Source organism: Prionailurus viverrinus, chromosome A3 (genome assembly GCF_022837055.1).
Source record: "Prionailurus viverrinus isolate Anna chromosome A3, UM_Priviv_1.0, whole genome shotgun sequence".
Lineage (NCBI taxonomy): Eukaryota > Metazoa > Chordata > Mammalia > Carnivora > Felidae > Prionailurus > Prionailurus viverrinus.
Genome location: NC_062563.1, coordinates 57773287 through 57796743, shown reverse-complemented (window position 1 = coordinate 57796743; position 23457 = coordinate 57773287). Strand labels below are relative to the sequence as shown.

General features: G+C 43.2%; 1 protein-coding gene across 1 annotated transcript in view; it reads left to right on the top strand.

Moving 5' to 3' along the window:
- SLC9A2 (solute carrier family 9 member A2) overlaps positions 1-23457 on the top strand; it is a 100571-nt gene that overhangs the window by 58914 nt on the left and 18200 nt on the right. Inside the window, exons 4-7 of the mRNA XM_047854129.1 lie at positions 8632-8849; positions 9248-9450; positions 19648-19737; positions 20295-20365. Of these exons, the coding sequence (XP_047710085.1) occupies positions 8632-8849; positions 9248-9450; positions 19648-19737; positions 20295-20365 (582 nt within the window). The remainder of the gene's footprint in view (positions 1-8631; positions 8850-9247; positions 9451-19647; positions 19738-20294; positions 20366-23457) is intronic.

Here is a 23457-nt window from a genome sequence, read left to right as displayed (position 1 = left end):
TTAATTGTCCTTTGTCACTGCTAATGCTTGACACTGATTAGTGGAGTATGCTTTCCTATCTGGCAAAGTCTTTATTGAGAATATGCAGTTATAATTTGGACCGTATTTTTCTGCAACTGAATCCGTAGTTTTTAAGTTCACATGTGGAGATAGAACAGGAGCCAAGAACTTTGCAACATTCTTTTTATCTGTTTAACTCCAATAAGCAGTTCAGATTACAGAAGAAGTCTCCTAATCTGGGAATGGAAATTAGAGAATTGACCACTCTTCAGAAACATACAAGTGGGGTACCTGGGTGGCTCAGTTGGTTAAGCATCCGGCTCTTGATCTCTGCTCAGGTTGTGATCTCACAGTTTGCAAGATCGAGCCCCGCGTCTGGCTCTGCCCTGATAGCACGGAGCCTGGGATTCTCTCTCCTCCTCTCTCTCTGCCCTTCCCCCACTTGTGCTCCTGCACTTGTTTTCTTTCTCACTCTCTCTCAATAAATGAACCTTAAAAAAAAAAAAAGTAAAAGCACTTGTATTTATAAACTGAAGTCACTGAGGCATGGCATCACCATATGTACATAAACACAGACAGGGTATGCATTCCATATTGATGCTGGTCCCTTTCGTCCTACAGATCACAGCCATCTAAATGAAGGGTTCTGGACCTTCATTAAACTGAGCTCAGCCAGGATCATTTGAACATGCAACTCAGTACCATAACATGAAGTGAACCATGGTAAGCGTGGTTGAATGCTAGCCCTGCTCTCTCAAAGTCTACATTCTGGTAAAAGGAAATGAACGTCCATGGAAGACTGGCTTCATGGACTGCTGGGATGGAGTCTTGCAGTACAGAGAAAAGGAATTTGTTGGAATTTTCTATTCAGAAATAGTCAAATGACAGGTCCTCTAAATACAAAGTTTGTTTTTCTCCCCAAAGACTCTGTTGAGATAGTATTAGCTGGCCTGAATTTTGTGTATGCTGTATTTAGCATGACGTAGTGATGAAGAAAACCTCAATTGCTGGTGAAGGTAAAAACCACTAATTGTAGTGCTTTAGCTTCTCCGCCTCTAAATTGGTGATAATCACCATACATTTATGTTAAAATGTAATGTGAGGCAAGGTAATAACAAAGCAGAAAACACCAGTGAATTCTATACATACCTTACCTCCATGTGGCCCCGCAGAATGGAGGCCGACACCTGTCAAAACATGGACACATTTTGGGATATCGTATGGGCCAGGTAGGTGCTACAATGGATTTTACAAACAGAATGACCAACCATTGTAGGAAATGAGTTGACTCCAGCCTCTAGGTTCCTGTCCCTCCAAATCTGGTCTCCGCATTTCCTTCAGAGTTCTCTTGATAAAACACAAGATCTGTGCACACCACACCAACATCTCTGTGAACAATTCATTCCTGGATCCAAAGTAGTCATTGATTTGAAACACATTAATGACCTGCTGGACACTATGCTAAACATTGATGACACTTTTTATTTATTTATTTTTTTTCATCATGAAACTAACAGTTGGGTTGGGGAAATAGGCATTAAGTATAAGATCAAAGGTAGAATCTCTCATTTTTTCCCCTCCAACCTTTGGAATGAAGTTGAAACTCCTGAGCATAACATATAACCGTGTCATTTATCATTATCTGGCCCCTAACTCCTTTCTTTTGACATTGTCATCTCTGGCTAACCAAATCATTCCTTGTTCCCTGAATATGCCAACTTTTTTTTTTTCTTTCTTTTTCATGCCTTCGTACATGGCCACTGCTTTTGCTCGGCTTACTTCTTCCTGCTTGGTGAGCTCTTCCCTTAGCCATAGAGATATTGCTCAAATGACTCCTCCTTTGTGACAGGTAGAGTGATTTCCTTCCCTGCACTCCCAAAGCCTCATTTCCAATCCCCATATCTGGCACTTGCACTGTTGTGTCACGATGCTATCTTTGTGTGACCCTTTCTCCTCTGAGACTGTGAACCTTTGAAAATAGAAGCTGTGTCTTACTTTTTATCTTCCTAGACCCCAGCACAGAACTTGACCCAGAGTAAATGCTAAGAAAATGTTGGTTGATCTTAAATTGTTCTTCATAATCATATTAGCTAGCTCTGGAGACTAGGAAAGAGAAGTGTGCATGGGAAGGGGGGGGGTGACTCAGTGACATAGGCTTATAAAAGTAAGGCTCTATTGCAAATTCTAAAGGCCAATGGTTTTATATTTGATGGAGCTTTAGAGTTAAGAGATTCAACTAGAATTTTCTAAAATGAACCTGTCTGGGTTATTATTTTGAATTAAAAAAAAGTTTAATGTTTATCTTGGAGAGAGACAGAGAGACAGTGAGTAGGGAAGGGGAAGAGAGAGAGAGAGGGAGACACAGAATCCGAAGCAGGCCCCAGGCTCTGAGCTGTCAGCACAGGGCCTGATGCAGGGCTTGAACTCACGAGCTACGAGCTCATGACCTGAGCCGAAGTCGGATGCTCAACCGACTGAGCTACCCAGGCGCCTCTGTTTAGGTTATTATTTTGGTGCGGATATTATCTGTCACACTGATGCTCAGAATGAGGATGAGAAGGCATGGATTTCAGGCATGAAATCGTCATGTGATCCCATGCTGATGGAGGAAGAAAATCTCAGTTCTCTGTAAGGACATTGCTACAGTGACATGCTTTGACATGACCCTGTGCCCAAGGACACTCCTGGCCACATACTTCAGAGCCAGTGAGGCTGAAGACAGACACCAGCCTGGACCATTACCACCTTGTAAGTTTCTTGTGCCTGCTTTTAGAAAAATGAAGAAGATGCAAATTTGTGGTGCCAAGACTGTCAGCTGCAGATGATGGTCTTTGCAGCGAGGAGAGAAGGTTTCTGTTCTTCTCAGCTGCTGGGAGACTGTATTGTGTTTGCCTCCCTAATGGGTCGTTTTGGGTACTTACAAGATGATTGCAGTGAGGTGGTTTGACTTCAGGTCAGAGCGTAGCACAACAAAAAACCCCTTTGTGATGAAAACACCACTAGGCCTTTGCTTGAGAGGCCACATGCATTATTAAGCTGTCCGTGACACGCCAGAACAGGGACACTTGGAACTTTTGTCCCCAGCCTGTAGAGAGCATCAATGTCCTAGACATGCCCACACTTCCTGAACAGGGAACTACCGGATGCCGAGGCCTCTGGTACCTGCCAGGGCCGTTCTTCTCCCTCCAGTGTCTCACTGTGCAGGTAGGAAGTGGCATTAAGTTACAGTGACGTGTCTGGCAGACATGAGCATCACTGTGGTGTCGTGTTAAGGACACAAAGCCATGGAAATTGATACCATGGACATTCATGTAAAATTCATTCATGTCTTATTCTTACACCAAAGCTCTATCTCTTTCAATAATTTCTGAATAGAATTTTTATTCAGTTGCTCCCATAATGAACTGGAGCTTATTCTTTGCCTATATACGGTTTACATTTTGCCCAGTGACTGATGGGAACGTGATCTTAGAGGGAAATGTTTATCATATTCACAAAAACAATATTCTCCGGCCCTTTAAAAATCACTTTTGGAATGATTAAAATCCAATGCCAGGAGGGAGAGAGGGAAATAGGGGTAGTAAGAAAAGTGTAGGGATTTCAACTCTGTAGCTGATGTTCTATTTAAAGAAATAAAGTGAGGGGCGCCTGGGTGGCTCAGTCGGTTGGGCGTCCAACTTCGGCTCAGGTCATCATCTCGCGGTCCGTGAGTTCGAGCCTCGCGTCAGGCTCTGTGCGGACAGCTCAGAGCCTGGAGCCTGTTTCGGATTCTGTGTCTCCCTCTCTCTCTGACCCTCCCCCGTTCATGCTCTGTCTCTCTCTGTCTCAAAAATAAATAAACGTTAAAAAAAAAAATTAATAAATAAATAAGTAAACGTTAAAAAAATTTAAAAAAAGTGATTAGAAAGAGCTGGGAAGTAAGTACTTTGGTGTTTATTCTGTATATTTGTATCTAAGCTTAAATGCTTTATAATAAAATCATTGTGAAGCACCCTTTGCGTAGCATTAGACAATTTCAGGAAGTAATGGGACTGTTATAATTTATTTTTGTTACAAATTTTCAACTTGACAACAATGAAGAAATGCTCACTAGTGTGTATTGTTGTGTGTATGTCTTTTTTGTATAAAACATATGCTTTAGATTTTTAATCAGCTTAATCTGGCTTTTGCCTTCATTACTTTCTATTGGGTAAATCTTACTTTTTTAAGTCGGGTTAAAGAAAACCTAAAATATGGAAGCCGAAGATGTTCAGGGGTGTAGTTAACAAGTGACTTCTATTCGGGGGGGGGGGGGCGCTGGTGAGATGCCCTGTAGACTTGCTCAGAGAGATGCTCCTTGCCATTCTGTTCTCCTCAGGCTGTCTCGCCTGCTAGCGGACATTCCAGCCTTTGATTCAAGTTAGCGTGGCAAAGCTTCTGTTTGCCTCTGTCACCAAGCACACTTGAGCAACTCCGGTCACGCTCATCCAGAAACACACACTTGACTGTGGCCACCACACATCTGCTCAGTGACGGCCCCCTGAAGATTCTCATCCCCAGACTCTCCTTGAGAATATGGTACCTTCCATGGCAGAAGGGACTTTGCAGGCATGATTAAGTTAGAGCCTTGAGATGGGGAGCTAACACTAGATGGTCTGGGTGGTCAGATCTGATCACATAGAACCTGAGGAAAAGGATCGTAGGAGGAGGGTCAGAGTCGGAAGGAGATGGCCAAGGAGGTTGGCATGACCAGCTCGTGAGTCCAGACCTGTGAGCGGCCTCCAGAAACTAGAAAAAGTGAGAGCAGTCTCTCTAAAGAGCCTCCAGAAGGAATACAACCCTATCAGTCAGTACCTTGATTTCAGCCCAGGGAAAGTGGTTTTAGACTGCTGACCTCCAGAAGCATAAGATGATGAGTGTGTGTTGTTGTTGCTAAGTTCTGGCTAATTTCTTACAGCAGCCATACGAAGCTCATACAGAGGGGCTTGTACCTGAGACAGGATGAGCAAGGGCTTGGCAGAAGACTGAGACCTCTTCCCCATCGGAGGTAACCGGGCTCACAGAGAGCAAGGGTTACATCCTCAACAGTGCTGGCTTTGAGTCAGACTGCCTGAGTAAAAATCCTGGCACCACCATTTATTAGCAGTGTCATCTTGAATAAGAGGGCCTCTGTCTGCCTTTGTTTTCTCATCTGTAAAATGGGAAAGATAACAGAACTTGCTTGAGAGGCTTGTAATGAGGCTAACTGACATAATCCACACAGGGAGCTTGCATAGCACCTGGCACAGCAGGGGTGCTATAAAGGTTGCTTGTTATTATACAAGCCCTCGGCTATGTCAAAGGCTTTGCTGTGTGTTTGTGGTTGCTGAATTTTACTAGGTTATTTAATAAGGCACTCTTTCTTTCGGGAACCACGTGAATTATGCATTCCTCCCACATATAAATCTAAAAGAAGTACCCACTCGTTCTGGGGACAGTGACATTGTAGCTAAATGCATGGTTCTTGACCTGATGGGGTCTTTGTTTTCTTTTAATAGGGGCACAAAAATAAATATACATTTTTTGTGTTTAAAAAACAGGTCTTTTTCTTGCAGTGAAATATGTTCATGATTACCCGTTTAGGTCTTGATTCAGAGAGCCCTTAGGTTTGTGTTCTTTACCTATCCTTGTGCTCACAGTAGGAGGATTTTCCTAAAATACCAGCCATCTTCTCAAGGTCAGGAGGACTATACGTGGTGGTTGGGGGCAGGGTGCATTCAGGGTCCTTGTAGCTTTGAAGTTAGAATGTGGAAAACTTCACAGATCATGGCAAGCAATTGGTTTATGGCATGGTGGAAGGCGGACAGCTCACTCAAATTCTGTCTTCCTTCATTCTAGAACAGCCTCTCTCATAATGAAATCATTTGGTACTTTCTAGTCCCCATGTCTCTGTATGATAAGTGTACTCTTTAATGCTCATCCCCTATTACTCTACCCTCTCCCCTCCCCCACCTCCTCTCTGGTAACCATCAGTTCTCTAAAGAGTCTGTCCTTGGTTTGCCTCTTTCTCTCCCCTTTTTTCCTTTGCTCGTGTGTTTTGTTTCTTAAATTTCACATATGAGTGAAATCACAGGGTATTTGCCTTTCTCTGACTGACTTAATTCTGCTTAGCATTATACTCTTGTAGCTCTATCCATGTTGTTGCAAATGGCAAGATTTCATTCTTTTTTATGGCCAAATAATATTCTTTTGGATATATATATATACACACACACACACACACACACACACACACACACACACACAATAGTTTGGCTATTGTAAATAACGCTGAAATAAACATAGGGGTGCATGTATCCCTTTGAATTAGTGTTTTTTTTAACATTTATTCATTTTTGAGAGACAGAGCATGAGTGGGAGAAGGGCAGAGAGAGAGAGAGGGACACAGAATCTGAAGCAGGCTCCAGGCTCTGAGCTGTCAGCACAGAGCCCGATGTGGGGGCTTGAACTCACAAACTGTGAGATCGTGACCTGAGCCGAAGTCAGACACTTAACTGACTGAGCCACCCAGGCACTCCTGAATTAGTGTTTTTGTATCTTTTGGGTAAATACCAAGTAGTGCGATTGCTGGATCATAGGGTAGTTCTATTTTCAATTTTTTTTTAATTTTTTTTTTCAATGTTTATTTATTTTTGGGACAGAGAGAGACAGAGCATGAACGGGGGAGGGGCAGCGAGAGAGGGAGACACAGAATCGGAAACAGGCTCCAGGCTCCGAGCCATCAGCCCAGAGCCTGATGCGGGGCTCGAACTCACGGACCGCGAGATCATGACCTGGCTGAAGTCGGACGCTTAACCGACTGCGCCACCCAGGCGCCCCTCTATTTTCAATTTTTGAAGAACCTCCATATAGTCTTCCACGGTGGCTGCACTAGTGTGCATTCCCACCAGTAGGCCACAAGGGTTCCCTTTCTCCACATCTTTGCCAACACATGTTGTTTCTTATGTTTTTGATTTTAGCAATTTCTGACAGGTGTGAGGTGATACCTCATTGTAGTTTTGATTTGCATTTCCCTGATGATGAATGACGTAGAGCATCTTTTCATGTGTCTGTTGGCCAACTGAGTGCCTTCTTTGGAGAAATGTCTGTTCATGTCTTTGGCCCATTAAAAAAATTTTTTAGGCTTATTTTTGAGAGAGAGGGAGAGAGAGACTGAGCATGAGCGGGGGAGGGGCAGAGAGAGAGGGAGACATAGGATCCAAAGTATGCTCCAGGCTCTGAGCTGTCAGCACAGAGCCTGACACGGGGCTCGGATTCACGGACCATGAGATCATGACCTGAGCTGAAGTCGCGCTCAACTGACTGAGCCACCTAGGCGTCTTCTGCCCATTTTTTTTTTTAAATAGATTGGTTTTTTGGGGTGTTGAGTTATAGAAGTTCTTAATATATTTTGGATACAAACCCTTTGTCAGATATATAATTTGCAAATCTTATCCCATTCAGTAGGTTGCCATTTAGTTTTGTTGGTTGTTTCCTTTGCTGTGCAGAAACTTTGTATTTTGATGAAGTCCCAGTAGTTTATTTTTGCTTTTATTTCCCTTGCCTCAGGAGACATATCTAGAAAAAATGTTGCTACAGCCGATGTCTAGTATCTGTGTCTCTTTAGATGGAACCTGGGATGAGCTGTCATTGGGCTCATACTGAATTTTCCTCTGTGGTTGCCATCTGAGTGGTCAGGGGTAGCATTCCAGACAGAGAGATGAGCTTATGCACATGGCGAGGCAAAAAGACAATAAAGAACAGGGTGTGGTGGGGAAATTACAGTTGAGCCATATGGTGTATGCTGGGTGGAGAGGCTGTGTGGGAGATGAAACTGGAATGGTCCACTGAGGAAAGAGTGTGAAGAGCTTTGGACGTCCAACTTAGGAGCATGAACTTGACCCTAAAGCCCTTCGCTCACCAGTGTGTGCACAGGTGCTCTATTAAAACAGATATATTCCGAGGGGAAATAAGGGCTCTGTAGTCCCAGAGTTTTGGACATGTTGGAGGAAACAAGAAAAAGGGCTGCTTTCCTCTTGGAGTTTCTCTGAGCCTATAAATACGTTGGGAATTTTCTAGAAGCGCATACCGTAGATAGGTAGAAACGAGACCCGAAACTAAGGCTTTGGGATAAAAAAGAGTAAGTGGGTCTGGGAAATACTCAGGATGAGGGGTAGAAAACAATTGGTGACCAATTAGGTGGTGGGGTAGGGGGCACCGAGGAGGTGTGGCAGGGGAGAGAAGGCCAATGCCACTGCAGTTTCAAGTTCAGGGTTTTAGGCAATACCTTAGCATTGTAGGCACTGGAGGCATAGAGATGATAAAGCCGGTTTTGTGGGAAGACGACAGGTTTTGAATTTATCGTGGACTTGTTTTTGTGATGCTGGCAGGTGCCCGTGCCCATAGACTACAAAGCTGGGCAGAGCTGAGACGTTCAAGCCATAGGTACTGATGAAGACCTCCAGGGACAGTGGGGTCCGATGACGCACGTCACGTTCACTTACACCGGTCAATCAATAACACTATAGTGACTGGCAGAAGGGTAGAGCCGCCATTGAGCCCTTAAGTGCTGACACTCATATTCTGATTAGGATCCATGTCATGTTTCAATAGGAGCTGCATCTTTTCTTGCAGAATCACCGCCTGTGCAATGACTATGAATAAGTATGTTGAAGAAAACGTATCTCAAAAGTCCTACACGACCATCAAGTATTTCATGAAGATGCTGAGCAGCGTCAGCGAGACCCTGATCTTCATCTTCATGGGCGTGTCAACCGTTGGAAAGAACCACGAGTGGAACTGGGCCTTCGTGTGCTTCACTCTTGCCTTCTGTCTCATCTGGCGAGCGCTGGGTAATGGTGCTTGTTTCGCAAATGAACACTCAGACGAATGGGGCTCGCTTCTTCTTGTCCTCCCTTTGGCTGCTGCTCTTCGTCTTCTTCCTTGTCTTCTCCCTCGCCCTCCCCTCCCCCTCTTCCCTATTCCTGATAGATGCTTTCCATCCCCAAGTACCTTCGTGACTATGCTGTAAGTCAGACTAACCTCTCTGGGCCTCTCTGAGTCCACGTTTTCTCCCGTTATCCTGGAACAACGAGGACGCACGCCTGAGAGCGGAGGTGCAGGGGAAGATCATGGGACTTAGATTAGATACCCTGCCCGTGTGCCACAGAAGTGCAGAAAATGAGTCTTCCTAGTTTCACGTCCCGGCCTCACACAGTCTGCTCTCTTTGGTTTTGCTTTTTGTTCTCAGGTGTCTTTGTCCTGACTCAGGTCATTAACTGGTTCCGGACGATTCCCCTGACCTTTAAGGATCAGTTCATCATTGCCTATGGAGGGCTCCGAGGTGCCATCTGCTTTGCGCTTGTGTTTCTCCTACCTGCTGCTGTGTTTCCTCGGAAAAAGCTGTTCATTACAGCTGCAATCGTTGTCATATTCTTTACTGTCTTCATCCTGGTGAGTAAGTTTCTTTGTTCCGGCAGAGTCTGTCTGGTTACCAAGAGGAGACCAGATCTTTCGGGCTATCATAATGTACTCCTTTTGCAGGATACAAAGTGGCAAAGGTGGGTTGGAACTTTGGCAGTCGTGACATTAGGGAAAGTGCTATCTTCTCATGTCACCTGATGGTACAGGACCCTGGGAGAATCCAGTTTGTCCGCTTGCCCCCCCCCCCCCCCCCACAGGAATTCTTATTTAAGGAAACTCAGCTAAGTGATCTAAGCTTACTACTGGAAACTTATGAACTGAGCTTGCTAACCCTTGTCATTTGTCTTACTCTCTGACCTAGTAAATGTGCTCGTTAAATGCTACTTGTGTGATGACCTTCCACAGCAATTTGACATTAGTTGACTGCATAGCAGTGTGTCCCTGCAAATGATGGGCGGTGTGAATACATGTTTAGTATTAGGAGGCAGAAAGTGTGGTAGGAAGAACACGGGCCCGTGTCAGGATCCTGACTTCGCCAACCAGTCTCTTTAAGTTAATGAGCCAGCCCTTAGGAGATTATATTTCGCAGATACTCACTTAGTAAATACGTATTGGGACTCCTACGATATGCCAGACAGTGCTCTGGGGGCTTAGGATCCGTGACTGAACAAAACACAGAAACATCTCTGTCCTTGTGAACTTAGCATCCCAGAGGGGATGGCAGAAACTAGACCCCAGACATGGTGAGTGAGTAAATTATAGAGTATGTAAGAAGGTAAAAGTGCTATATAAGGAGACGTAAGGGCTCAGGCGAGGGTGGAGTGGTAAATGACAGGGAGTTGCAGTTCTTTTTAAAATTATTTTTAATGTTTATTTTGAAAGAGAGAGAGAGCGCGTGTGCGCAAGTGTGGCAGGGTCAGAGAAAGAGGAAAGAGAGAATCCCAGGCAAGGTCCACACTGTCAGCACAGAGCCCGATGTGGGGCTCAAATTCACCAAACCATGAGCTCGTGACCTGAACCAAGATCAAGAATTGGACGCTTCACCTACTGAGCCACCCAGACGCCCCAGGGGAGTTGCAGTTCTAAATAGAGTCATCATGGAAGGCGACACTGGATCAAGTGACACTGGATCAAAGGCTGGTAGGGGGTGAAGGAATTAGCTGAGCTGAAGAACATTCTGGGAAGGTAGGACCATAGGTCTGCAGGCAATGTGTTCCTGGCCAGTGTGGCTGGAGGGATGGGGGATGAACACAGAGGACGCAAGGTCTTTGGGTCTGAACAGCTAGGAGGAGCGATTTGCTCTTAAGTGAGGAGGGAAGGGTGTGGGTGGAAGGTATTGGACTCGATTACATGCAACGCCGGGTTAGGGGTGCTGCGTAAACCTACAAGCAGAGGGATGAGCAGGCAGGGTCCTGAGCCTGGGATTCAGGAGATAGCTTGGTCATCTGCAGAGAGCTGGTGTTGGAAGCCGTGAAACCGGACCTGTTGCCAAGGGAGTGAACATATATATCAAGGAAGCCAATATACGGGACCAGCAACTGGTCTCTGGGGTAGCCCAACTCTAAGACACTGGGGAGAAGAAGGAGGTAGCCGAGGACACTGAGAGCAAGTGATAATGACAAAGGGGGAAACCCAGGAGGTACTTTAAAAAAAAAAAAAAAAAAAACTTTGTTCAACAGTTCATCACAGAATGCTTCCTAGCTGCCTCACTCAGGTCTAAGCTCTTCTTATAGTATCTCATTCGATCCTCCTAACAATTCTATGGCACAAAACTCTAGGACTCACTGTTACTAACCCCATATTACAAAGGGGGAAACCGAGACACTGAGCCTATGCTTAAGTCGCTTTCCTAAATTTACATGCATAGTAAAAGGTGGTGCAGAGACCAATTTGGTCTTGACTCTCAATAAAGTACATAATAAGCATTCAGTATTGTGACTCATTGTGCTCCTTTTCCTCCCGCTGATCAGTTCCCCAAAAAGCAGTTCATCCTTTATCTGTTCATACTTCCCAGTCCTGGGGACAGTGGGTTGTCCTGTCTGAGGAATCCTGGAGAAGAATGCCTTGGGCGACCCTTTCCTAAGTCAAGAAGTAGCCATTTTTTGTTACTGTCTTTGTCCTCAGCACCTTCAGACTGCTGGTACCCATCAGGGATCCTGTGCCAGGTACTCAGACAAGGACTTTCCTCTGTGCATTATCTCATCTGCACAACAAACCTTTGAGCACGAGCCCCATGGGGCTGAAAGAGAGAAAAGAGACTGACTCAAGGACACACATAGGCGAATGACAGAAGCTGAGGTTAAGCCTAGGACTCTGACCCCACAGACGAGCTCAGAATGACTGAATTCCATTGACTTCACTCAGAGAAGACATTACCTATCAGATTATGATTCATAACAGTGCCGGTTATAGTCACACATACTAGTTGTGGTTCAAATATCCCATGTTGGCTTGAGTCCCCTTCTTATGCTCAGTGAGTCACCTGGGGGTGTACAGGAGAAGCAAACTGACCTTGTCTTTATCTCTTTACTGTGGTGTTTACAGGATTCTTGTAAAAAGTCATCCAATTTGCTACCCCCACACGTTACCTGAGGCAAAATTGTGCATTGAATCCATTTTGCCTTGAGCGTTTTAAGCTCTCGGGAGCATCCATCCTGGGCCATCCGGCTCGAGGGGAAAAGTCAGGCGAGAGTGAGTGAACTACTGCCTCTCCTAGGCCAGCTGCCCTGTCCTTAGCACTCCTAGCGAGCCCTGCCAAGGCTTAGTCAGTGCTCTGGACTCCTCCGTGCCCTCAGAACTTAAGGTGTCGAATACAAAAATAGAACCAAGTCAGCCTGGGGTAACTAGGAACTAGGTCATTTGGAGATGAATATATCAGCTGCTATTAATTACCTACACAAGTGCTTCTCAAATACCTATAGTGCAAAACCAGCCCCCTCCCCCGACATCAGGGGCACATGCTTTTGTAAAATATAATGAAAAGGACTAAGGGGCGCCTGACTAAGGTGGCTCAGTCAGTTGAGTGTCCAACTTCAGCTCAGGTCATGATCTCACAGTTTGAGAGTGCGAGCCCCCATCGGGCTGGCTGCTGTCAGCGCAATGCCCGCCTCAGATCCTCTGCCTTGCTCACTCTCTCTGCCCCTCCCCTGCTCACACTACTCTCTCTCTAAAATGAATAAACATTAAAAAAAAATGACTAAATAGGAAGGTGCAATTCAGGAGAGGACATACAAAATACAACCTCAAATGTTTTAGTTAATTAGAGTCAACAGGCATAAGATTGCATTTCTACAATCAGAACAAACATAGGGAAAAGGAAAGTATTACAGAAAAGTGTCCAGTTATTCAATGAATGTGTGTATATAGGTGATTAATATAGAGTGCCATTATTATGCTTATAGTATCTTGGCTTTTTGGAACTGTAAATCAACCAAAAGATACAGGTGAACTTGACATACCCATATTTAAAGCCTACACACCCAGTTTGAATGAACAGCATGTATATCCAGACTTAACTGCGATTAACAGAGTTTTTGATGCGACAAATGAAAAAACACTGGCCACAAACAGAATAGTTTAGATGTATTTGCTATATTTGGTATAGTAGGTATATCAAATTAACCCTTCAGTGATGGAGATATTTGGGGGTCAACATTTGGGAGTCTGTAAGCATACACCATGGATAGTCTTCTCCTCTGATTCGGCTTAAGGATAACCTGGCAAAGCTCTCTCTGATGCCCCTGAAGGAGAGGAATTTCTATAGTTCCATACTTCCCATAATCTTCCTGTCACTGTTGTTTGCCCACCCTTTTGTGTGCACAGATTGGAGACTAATGTATCTGGCTCTTTTTATTTTTATTTTTTAATTTTTTTTAATGTTTATTCATTTCTGACAGAGTGGGAGGGCAGAAAGAGAGAGGCAGACACAGAAACTAAAGCAGGCTCCAGGCTCTGAGCTGTCAGCACAGAGCCAGATGCGGGGCTTGAACCCACAAACCATGAGATCATGACCTGAGCCACAGTTGGACGCTTAACCGACTGAGCCACCTAGGCTCCCCTGAATCTAGTTCTTAAGAGCCTCTGGGTTATGAACACACACATGCACACACACACAAATGCACACACACTTCCTTAAGAGAGGATATTTTTTCCAGAATACATCCATAATTAAGGGACTCGGGGAAAGAAGCCTGGGAGAAAAGACTTAAATGGATTATAAACATACCAGAAATAATTGTAATATATGCATAAAATTGTGCCTTCTGATTAAGGGCTATGCATTCTTTCTCAAATGACAACTTTTATGTTGATGGATCTATCATGAAACTTCAAAATGCCTTCCCCCCTTATTTCACTATTTCTTATATGATGAGCGCCTCCGTTCTAATACTGTTGAGTTATCAGCACTATATTCTAAAATAGAATTCCACGTGACATGGTTTATTGTGTGACACCAAGATTTATAAGGAGAATTTTAGCGTTCCTTGAGTCATGGTGATAATTAGAGAAGGTTGCCTCTTTATGAAACACATTAACATGTTACCAGAGTACAGTCTTGCTTGTGGAATATTGAATGAGTAAACAATCTGATCCCTTGAGCATGTGAATTCATTTTCTTTTAGATAAGATAGGTAATGATACATAAAATATAAGCTGTCTCTCCTGTTTTAAAATTATATTCAAGATTGGGGATGAGGTAGAGTCCAGTAGTAGAAAGCACAGACATTGGGGTCAGGCTGTCCTGGCCAGTCTCTTTCAGTCTCCACTGCAGATAAGTGTTGTAAGTCGTTGTTCAGAACCGTAAAGCATCTGAGATTTTACCCTGTTTGCAAGTTAACAAGTTTAACCTGCTTGTCAAATTTCCACGGATACTTGCAGACGACTCCATGAATCAGAGAAGTCAGAGAAGATTCTGACTCGTGACTCAGAGACGAGGGGCTTTCTCGCACATGGCCAAAGGAGCAGCTGGAGCTTCGTGTTGGTTTGTGTCAGTGTTCCATCCCCCCGGGGTTTCCCCACAGAGGACTCACAATGGAGGTCTGCACGTGTGGTGCGTGGCAGGAGATGGGACACAGGCACTGAGCTTGAGGCTCTATCTCTCTTTGTCTTGAGGGGGATATTACCTCATCCCTCAATGTTGCTTGTTGCAAATGCAACCCTGAAAAATGGCCTGGGTAAAAGTGGTTGAGGCCCTGCATTATTGGTACCCCCTGCAAGAATGGGTGGGACACTCAGGATCCGAGGTGGGCTGGCCTTTTTCAACAACAAGTATCTCTGCTGACTTAGCCTCTCAAACTGGCCCAAGGATGCCAACTATTTTATAGATATTGCGAGGACCTTCAGGTGTGCTTTGACTTGTTAAATGAATGGTCATATTTAAGATATGTATGTAGTGTAACAGTGACACCTTCCAAATTTAATTAACATACATCATTACTAAGTGAGTGGGGAGGGGGCTATGAAATTAACAAAAATTCATTCTGGTCCTGCAGTAAAATGACAAGATGATCAGGAATTTTTAAGATAAGAAAAAAAAAAAGTAGGTGAATAATTTAGGACGTGGGAGAAAGCACAAAGATAGTTCCAAGGGTTTGTGACTGAGCAACCAGGTGAGAGAAGGCAATGTTTAAATTAATACCGGGGGTGGGTATTGGGTTTGAAGGGTGGGGAACCAGGTGTTCAGTTTTGGACATGTACATTTTGGATATGAATATTTGCCTATTAGACATCTAAATGGAAATATTGACTAGGCAATTATATATATGGGTCTAGAATTTATGAGAGAAGCTGTCTTCTCACTGGGAGATAGAAATTTGAGACTCTGGTATATACATGGTTTTTAAAGCATGAGTCTGGAAGAAACTATTCAGGAGCAAGCATAGGAGGAATGCAGAAGAGGAGGCCTATCCATATTGAGAAGTCAAGAAAATGTTTAGGAACCAGCCTAGGAGAATGAGAAAGGTGAATAGTAAAGTGGGGGAAAGATCAAGAGGGGCTCATCCGGAAGTCAAGTGAAGAAAGTGTTCAGGAAGGAGAGGGTTCTGGTAACTGTGATAAAGGGGGTGCATGGTCAGGTGAGATGGGAGCAGAGAGTGGACTGTTGGATGCAGCAAGTCTGTGATGAGTGGACATCTTCACAAGAGTGCTGGGGTTCGATGGTGAGGAAACACCAGTCGATTGGATTCCAGGGAGAAGGATAAAGAGACATCGAAGACAGGAGACATAAGGCAAGTCTGTTGAGATCTGGGAGAGGAAAGGGGTAGTAGCTAGAAGGGACTGTGTGGGCTTTTGTTTGTGTTTTTCAAAGTAGGAGCTATAGTAGCATGCCTGAATGCTGGTACAGTAGAGAGAAACATTGATGGCACAGTAAAGGGAAAGACTTGGTTTAGGGGAAGAGACAGACAGATGATGGCCAGATACCGGGCAACGTGGTTAAGCTCAGAAAGAAATGTAAACAGAAGCCGGGAGACTGGGGGGTGAAGAGCGTGAGCACCGTGTGAACACTTTTATGGTTCTTGCCCACTTATCCCATTCAAAAATAAATACTGTGTGTGCAACTGGGTTTACAATCTCTGTGATCAAGTTTGTAATGTGAGCACGGCCTTACATAGGATATGGGCTACGCATAGCAATGATAGCGCCATTTTTTAATAAGAGAGTTTCCTCAAGTTGTTCTGGAAATTGTCTGCTAAATCAGCAAAGAAATAGAAGGTAGTTCCCCCCCCCAACCTCCTTTTTTTTTTTTTTTGGTAAAATTTAACTAAAACCAACCAACCAACTCATTTTCTTCCAGAAGCTTAAACCAAAAGAATGTTCATTACTTAATCAGACAGCAGTTCTTTTTCGTGACTTGTTACTGGGAACAGAAGCAGGCAAGGTGTGTGGAAACAGGGGTGGCACCAGGTAGAAAACAAGGCTCACCTCGCTGTCCTTCTGTTTGCACCTGCTATTAAATATTCCCTTCCATGGGGTCTGGCCCCGCGGTGTTGTGTTCGTTGTGCCAAAGCCGGATGAATGGGTGAACATTTTACTCGTACTTTGCAGATGCGCTTTTCAGTGGTTTGATGGAGAACCAAGGGGTTTCTTTATTTTGTTTTTAAGCCACACGGATGGTAACAAGCTGATCAGGTTGCTTCCCAAGTGACCTAAATTAGAAATTTTCCAGCGTGGTAAAATGAGGTGACTTCTCAAGGGTTAGTTGTTGTTGTTGTTGTTGTTGTTGTTGTTGTTTTCCTTTGTTTCTCCCAACCCAAGACCCAGGGCTCCTAGAAGAGGGCATCCAGCTTGGGGAACTTAATATGACATATGCAGATGCCACATACTCTGCCTCCAAAATAGATGGACTGAGGAAGGAAGGAAGAAGGGAAGGAGAGGAACCTATCAAATAATTCCTGTTGACATGACATGACAACTGCAAATACTTCAAAGAGCAAATAGGAGACTCTTAAAGGAGCTGTTTAAGAACAGGTTGTCAAAATATTGTAGCAGTGATCCACTGCATATAACCGATAGATTTTATTAATTATAAACTATAAAATAGGTGGTGTTTTTGGAAACTGGATTTGCCCTAAGCACCAGACCGCACTTGCTTCCTGTAGTTGATCAGTTTTCTTTTATTTGTAGCAGTACATTAACTTCTAGATTATATGTTCAGTGGAAGGAGTCCACATGTGGATCGGGGCCCGTGTCCTGTCTTTATTTTTATGTCCCCTATATTACAATGCCTGGGCCCTTGTTTATTTTTTTACTAAATGGATACTGATAGAAAAAAAGCATGAAAACAACCGCGAGTGTCCTTAGAACACATTAGATAGTTTCTACATGACACTGATTTTGTTGATTTTTTTTTTTCCTGGAGTGATTATTAAATCAGTGTTTTCATGGAATCTCAAATTCAATGGAATCACCCCTCTGTAAACCACGTGTTTACACCTATTTTCATTTATAGAAGTTAAAAATTACAGAATACTTGTTGATTGGAAAACTGTGTATCACCTCTTATATTATCTCAGAGAGAAAGACTGAAATGCAAATAGAACATCATGTGTCTTATATACCAAATTTGGTCAAAATCAGTTCACACTCCAGAAAGTTAAACTTAAAAATACCTGAAGCTGGATTGATAGAACACAGTGGATAATAACCTCCTTTAAAAAGTGTGTGTGTTTCTCCCTCTCTCTGACCCTCCCCCATTCACACTCTGTGTATCTCTCTCTCGCAAAAATAAACATTAAAAAATTTTTTTAAAAAGGTGGGGAGCACCTGGGTGGCTCAGTCGGTTAAGGGGCTGACTTCGGCTCAGGTCATGATCTCACGGTTCATGGGTTCAAGCCCCATGTCAAGCTCTGTGCTGACAGCTTAGAGCCTGGAGCCTGCTTCGGATTCTGTGTTTCCCTCTCTCTCTGACCCTCCCCTGCTCATGCTCTGTGTCTCTCTCAAAAATAAATAAACATTAAAAAAAAGTTTAAAAAGTGTGTGTGTGTGTGTGTGTGTGTGTGTGTGTGTGTGTGTGTCACAGTTTATATTATCAAAAACATTCTCAAAGACATGTGGAAAGGCAAGACAAAATCAAATACATGGCAGGGAACATATTTTAATATGTGTATCCACCCCCCAAAAAACCCAGTTACCACCCCCCCCATTCATGTGTTCCCCATGCCAAGAAGGGCCACCTATCTGCCTACCATGCAGCAGACTTGGGGATCTTCCTTGACCCCACATTTTCACCACCTCCTTACCTGGCCTGTTTTAGTGCTAGTATCTCATAATTTTAAGTCTATTAACTGGTTGTTTTGATATCTGTAACTTCCTCCTCATTCTTCTTTTTCTAAGTTTTCCTGGCTACCTGGCTATCTGTACTCTTCCAGACTAATTTAGAGCCAGCCTCTTAAGTTCTGTTAGTAAAAATACTTTGGAGTATGTTACCAGAATTTTATTGCATGTACTGAGATAAAATTGTCAGGATCATACTGTAATGTAATCCTATCTAGGAACTGTGTCTTTTTAAAACTCAAATCTTTTAAATATCCTTTATTAATTTTTATGGTTATTTTTATAAAGGTTTTGTGCATTTCATGATGGGAGCATATATTTCATAATATGCATATGTGGAGTATATAATATATATTTAGTATCTATATAGTATACTAGCATATATTTTATATGTTATTATATACTGGCACACACTAGTATTATACATATGTGTTCTTTCATGTAAGTGTTCTGTTTCTTTTTTTAAATTAGGATATGGGATAGATTTGTGTATGTTGATTTTGTGTCTAGTGACTTTATTAACTTTCTTGGTATTTTTTAATGAAAAAAGATCGTCTTAGATATTTTAGGACAAAAACTAGATCGCTCACGAGCAACAAAAATCTTGTTATTTCATTTTTATTATCTCTACTTCTACCTGTTTGTCTCTTATTAAATTGGCTGGGACATGCAGAACTGTGTCAAATAGCAGATAAGGAGTATCCTTGTGTTATTTCTAGTTCTAATGGAAAGGCTTTTAATGTTTAATGATTAAGTCAGATGTTCACTACAGATTTCTGGCAGATGTTTTTTATTTTTTATATTAAGGATTTTTTTTCTTTTCTTAGATTACTAAATACCTTATGGTTCTGTCCATTTTTCAAGTTCGCAAACGTGCCCAAACCCCTCTGTACCCTTTCTCACTGCTGATTCTTTGCTCGTGTTTGGTCCTGCTATGATACGCTTCCAATGTCTTTTAAGACTGTTATCCAGTATTCCCTTTCCAGGAAGCCTTTCTGGATGGGCTTCCTGGTTATCTCTCATTCTTCCTTTTGCCTACTTTATAACTGTTTTTGGTGTATCCTTCTCTCTGTAAAATTACAAAGTCCTAGAGCTGAGTGCCTTAACTTTGTCCCAAATGCCCAAGACCCTAACATTTGTGCAGAAGTTCAATAAAGTGGTTTTAATAAAGTAATGAATATAAGAATTACTGAGAAGTTTTCTATGGGTACTGCAAGTAGGTGATTCCTCTGACCTGGGTAATACTTTACTATTTCTTAGAATTTCTTTCTTTCTCTGTTTCTTAGAATAACTTAGTTAGAGTCTATTTGCAACGTCTTGTACTTTGTCCATTGTTGTGTTTCTAGTAGAGGAGGGTATCTTTTGTTAGTTATCAAAGCTTAGAAGAATAAAAGTTATTCTTGAATTTTTAACTTAACTTTATAAGAAGATACACTTTTTTTTTTTCCTATGTAGGGAATTACTATCCGACCGCTGGTGGAATTTCTAGATGTGAAGAAGTCCAATAAGAAACAGCAAGCGGTCAGTGAAGAAATCCATTGCCGGGTAAGTGTTAATGTAATGTAATGGTTGAAATGATAAGAGAAAAAATTGTTGGATTCGGTCGACCACTTGATATTAAGGTATTCATTTCCTGAAGGAGAGGGAAATGGCAAAGGATAAAAGGGAAGGGGGGCCAAGGAAGGCATGAGTAGGGGGAATAGAACGAGCACAACCCCATAGTGGCTTCTCCAAATTGACCCGCTAGACCTCTTGGGAATAGGGGCCCAAGAAATCCCTCTTGTTACTTCATTCAACCTGAAAATGTTTCTGCTGGAAAACTATCACTGTATGTCATTATTTTCCAAAATTATGTTACGATGAGAAAACTAACCTGAGAATTGCCTAATATTGATATAATACACATCAATTTGTTTGGAGGTGCATTATTGTTTTGTGGCTTGCAGTAAAAACAAAACAAAATGAGCAAACAACCCAACAACAACAACAGCAAACGAAACAAAAAATGGTCCGCATCTTCAGAGTTTAGAAGTGGTGGCAGTAGAGTGGAAATTAGTGATTTCAGGTAACAATTAATCAAGAGCCTGCTTTTTCCGTTTTAGTTTTTTGATCATGTGAAGACCGGGATTGAAGATGTTTGTGGACATTGGGGTCACAACTTTTGGAGAGACAAGTAAGAAGGTCTTGCACCATTATATGCTGAAGTGGCTCTGGCTCGCTCTGGAAGCAGGGCTTACTGAGCTGTGTTACCTTTCTGAGTTGCACACCTTTCCTGCGCTGTGCCAGCCTCTGTCCTTTAAGATAAAGTTCAACAACCACAGACACCTAGAACAAGATAGAAGCTTACTTTTCTCTTCTGTAAAAAGCCAGAGCTCTGTAGACCACGTAGGCATTAATAGGTGAGCTCCGCTCCACGGACCGCTTGTGGTTCTCGGGACCCTTCTGTCTAGGTGAATCCACCAACAACTTCCGTTTCCAAGGTTGCCTCTTAGACCAGAGTGGCTGCTGCAGCATTAGTCATCATGCACACATTCCAAGCTGCACGTAGGAAGAAAGATAATGAAGAGACAAGGAATATGTACCAGCTTCCTCTGAAATGGAGCTGTCCGAAGCTTTCACAGAATTCTTCCAGTTACACACATGGCCTGGCCCTATAGGGCCAGGGCTCCATCACGTGGGCAGTTCTCACTGCACAGGAGGCTGAGGAATGTAGTCCATTTGGTTAAAAACTGAGGGTTCTGTTACTGTCTGTTCTCCCACGCTTGTTGAGGGGCCTTGTCCAGTGCAGAGCTTCAGAGCACCTGAGGATATAAATAGAATAACACGCGTTTTACAAATAGATTTAAAATACAAATAACAAAGGCTTTTCAGTCTACACTTACACGAAATATTGTGTGTGCTTATATAAATGTGTCTGTCTCTGTCCGTTTTTGTTTGTTTCTTTGTCCTTGTTTTGTTTTGTTTTAACCTTTAAAGTCTCTGCGGTAGATAAAGAAGATTCAGTGCTTCTCCTCAAGGATCTTAGAGTTGAAATGGACAAGGTACACTAGCCAGGCAGAATTAGGTACAGAATTAGGTACATGCTTTCATATTAACTGAAAAACGGACTTATGGGATCAAGCAGTAAGGATTAGTGTGGCAGCAGGGCTGGGGACCACAGAGTGGAGGAGCCAGCCCACCCGACCACCAGGAGCTGATCGTGCGCCTTCACTGCCATCCACACGGGTAGGTTGAGTCAGCCATGGCAGGAGTTTGCCATGGAGCTAACAAATGCTCTGAACCAGAGCCTTTTTCTGGTTTGTCATAAAACAATTTGTTAACACTTATCAGCCCATCACTGTTGAGGAGAGCCTTTTGAAAGAGACAGACAGACAGACAGACAGATTTAAACTATATTTTGGTAGATTCCTCTGCTGCTTGCCTTTGCTTGCCTGACTTGCTAGAGCCCCTCGCTCTCCCTGCTAACTTACGTGAAGTTGACCAACATACCAATTTATGTAGTTTCACATGAGGGAGTTTTTGCGTACTTACTGTTTGTCTACATGTTCCGACATGGTATTGGATTACACGAGAAATATAAACCATGAACTCAGGACTTTAAAATTTTGCAGTAGGGGCGCCTGGGTGGCGCAGTCGGTTAAACGTCCGACTTCAGCCAGGTCACGATCTCGCGGTCCGTGAGTTCGAGCCCCGCGTCGGGCTCTGGGCTGATGGCTCAGAGCCTGGAGCCTGTTTCTGATTCTGTGTCTCCCTCTCTCTCTGCCCCTCCCCCGTTCATGCTCTGTCTCTCTCTGTCCCAAAAATAAATAAACGTTGAAAAAAAAAATTAAAAAAAAATTTTTTTGCAGTAAAATAGAGGTAACAACACAGACACACAGCAAACCGGTGTGTGTGTACGTATGTATGTGTGTGTAGGTATGTATGTGTGTGTGTTATATCATTAGGTGATCAAATGAGTTACAGAGACTCTAAGTTCGAGAGCAACCTTTACAAACCTGGCTACACTTTTCTATTAATGTAGAAAAGTTCCTTGGACCTTTTAGTGGACCTTGGTGGACCTTTTAGCAACCTTTAGTGTTACTTTATTAAGTAAAGAAAAAATATTTTATTTGTCTGGAGAGAGTGCCCAGTTAGCCACATGGGAGCACAAAGTAATAAAGCAAACTGAAATCTCCATCGTAAAAATATGGAGAAAAATGGCCATTTATCTTGGGCAGGATTTTACATTTTTTGCAGGCAGGAGGTAGATGAGAGAAGCTACCCATCTCTGTTGTGACTTTCTACACTACCCTGCTTTACATCGCTGGAACCTTCCTAACAAAGATGGATCCTTGTCTTCGCCAAGCCAGCAGTAGAGACTTTTCTGCCTTTCTCTCTCTCTTGTTTTCTCAGCCCGGCCCGTTTTCCACCTGTATCCTCCCTTTCCACCCGACCACTTTTCTCCCTTCTCTAGGCACCCCTTCCTTCCCTGGAGGGACAGGAGAGTGTAGTAGCCCACAACGGTTGGTTCCTTTCCAAAGGGGCGATGAAATTAAAGAGTTATACCACTCCTCTGCCTCCTAAACAGGGGGAAGTAGACATGAGTAGACAGATGGAGGCATCAGGTCCGCAGCCGCTGGGACAGTGGTAGGAGGGATTGGTGGACCCTGTGATTCTGTGGGTTTGATCTGGAACGGCAGAGAAAAGTCTGGCTACATCCTGTCTTGCAGGCAGAGGTACTCTGTCTCTGGGGTACTGGAGTCTGCTCCAGACTGATTTCTACATGCTGCCAGGGTAATTGGACCATAAATAGTAAAGAGGGCAGAGCCAACTCTGATTTCCTGTCCGAAAGGTGGTATTGCGTTGTGTCTCACGTTTTTCTCTGCAGTGTGCATACTTCATTTCAGTCCTGTATATTTCCATGCCTCATATTCTCCAGGTAGATTTCAAATACTTCTCTGGACTGTCAAGTACATTGTATGTCGCAGGTAGAGCAGGGAAGTGGGTGTGGGTGTGGAGGAATTTGGTGCTGACGCAGGCCATTTTTAAAATTAGCTTTCCGCAGATCCTATCTCTGGTATGTACATGATTGTTGATGTTAAAGATCACATATAAAGAAGTGGATTGTTTCAGGTATGTTGGGTATCTTTCCATTTCGTCTGGAACCCTTATGCTGTACATTTCTAGTGGTCTTGCCAGAGAATTCTTGAGGCATTTGATGCTTTGAGGAAGGGTAAGGCGCAATCCTTTGAGTAGGGAAGTTTCTCAGACTTGGTAAAAGTTGCC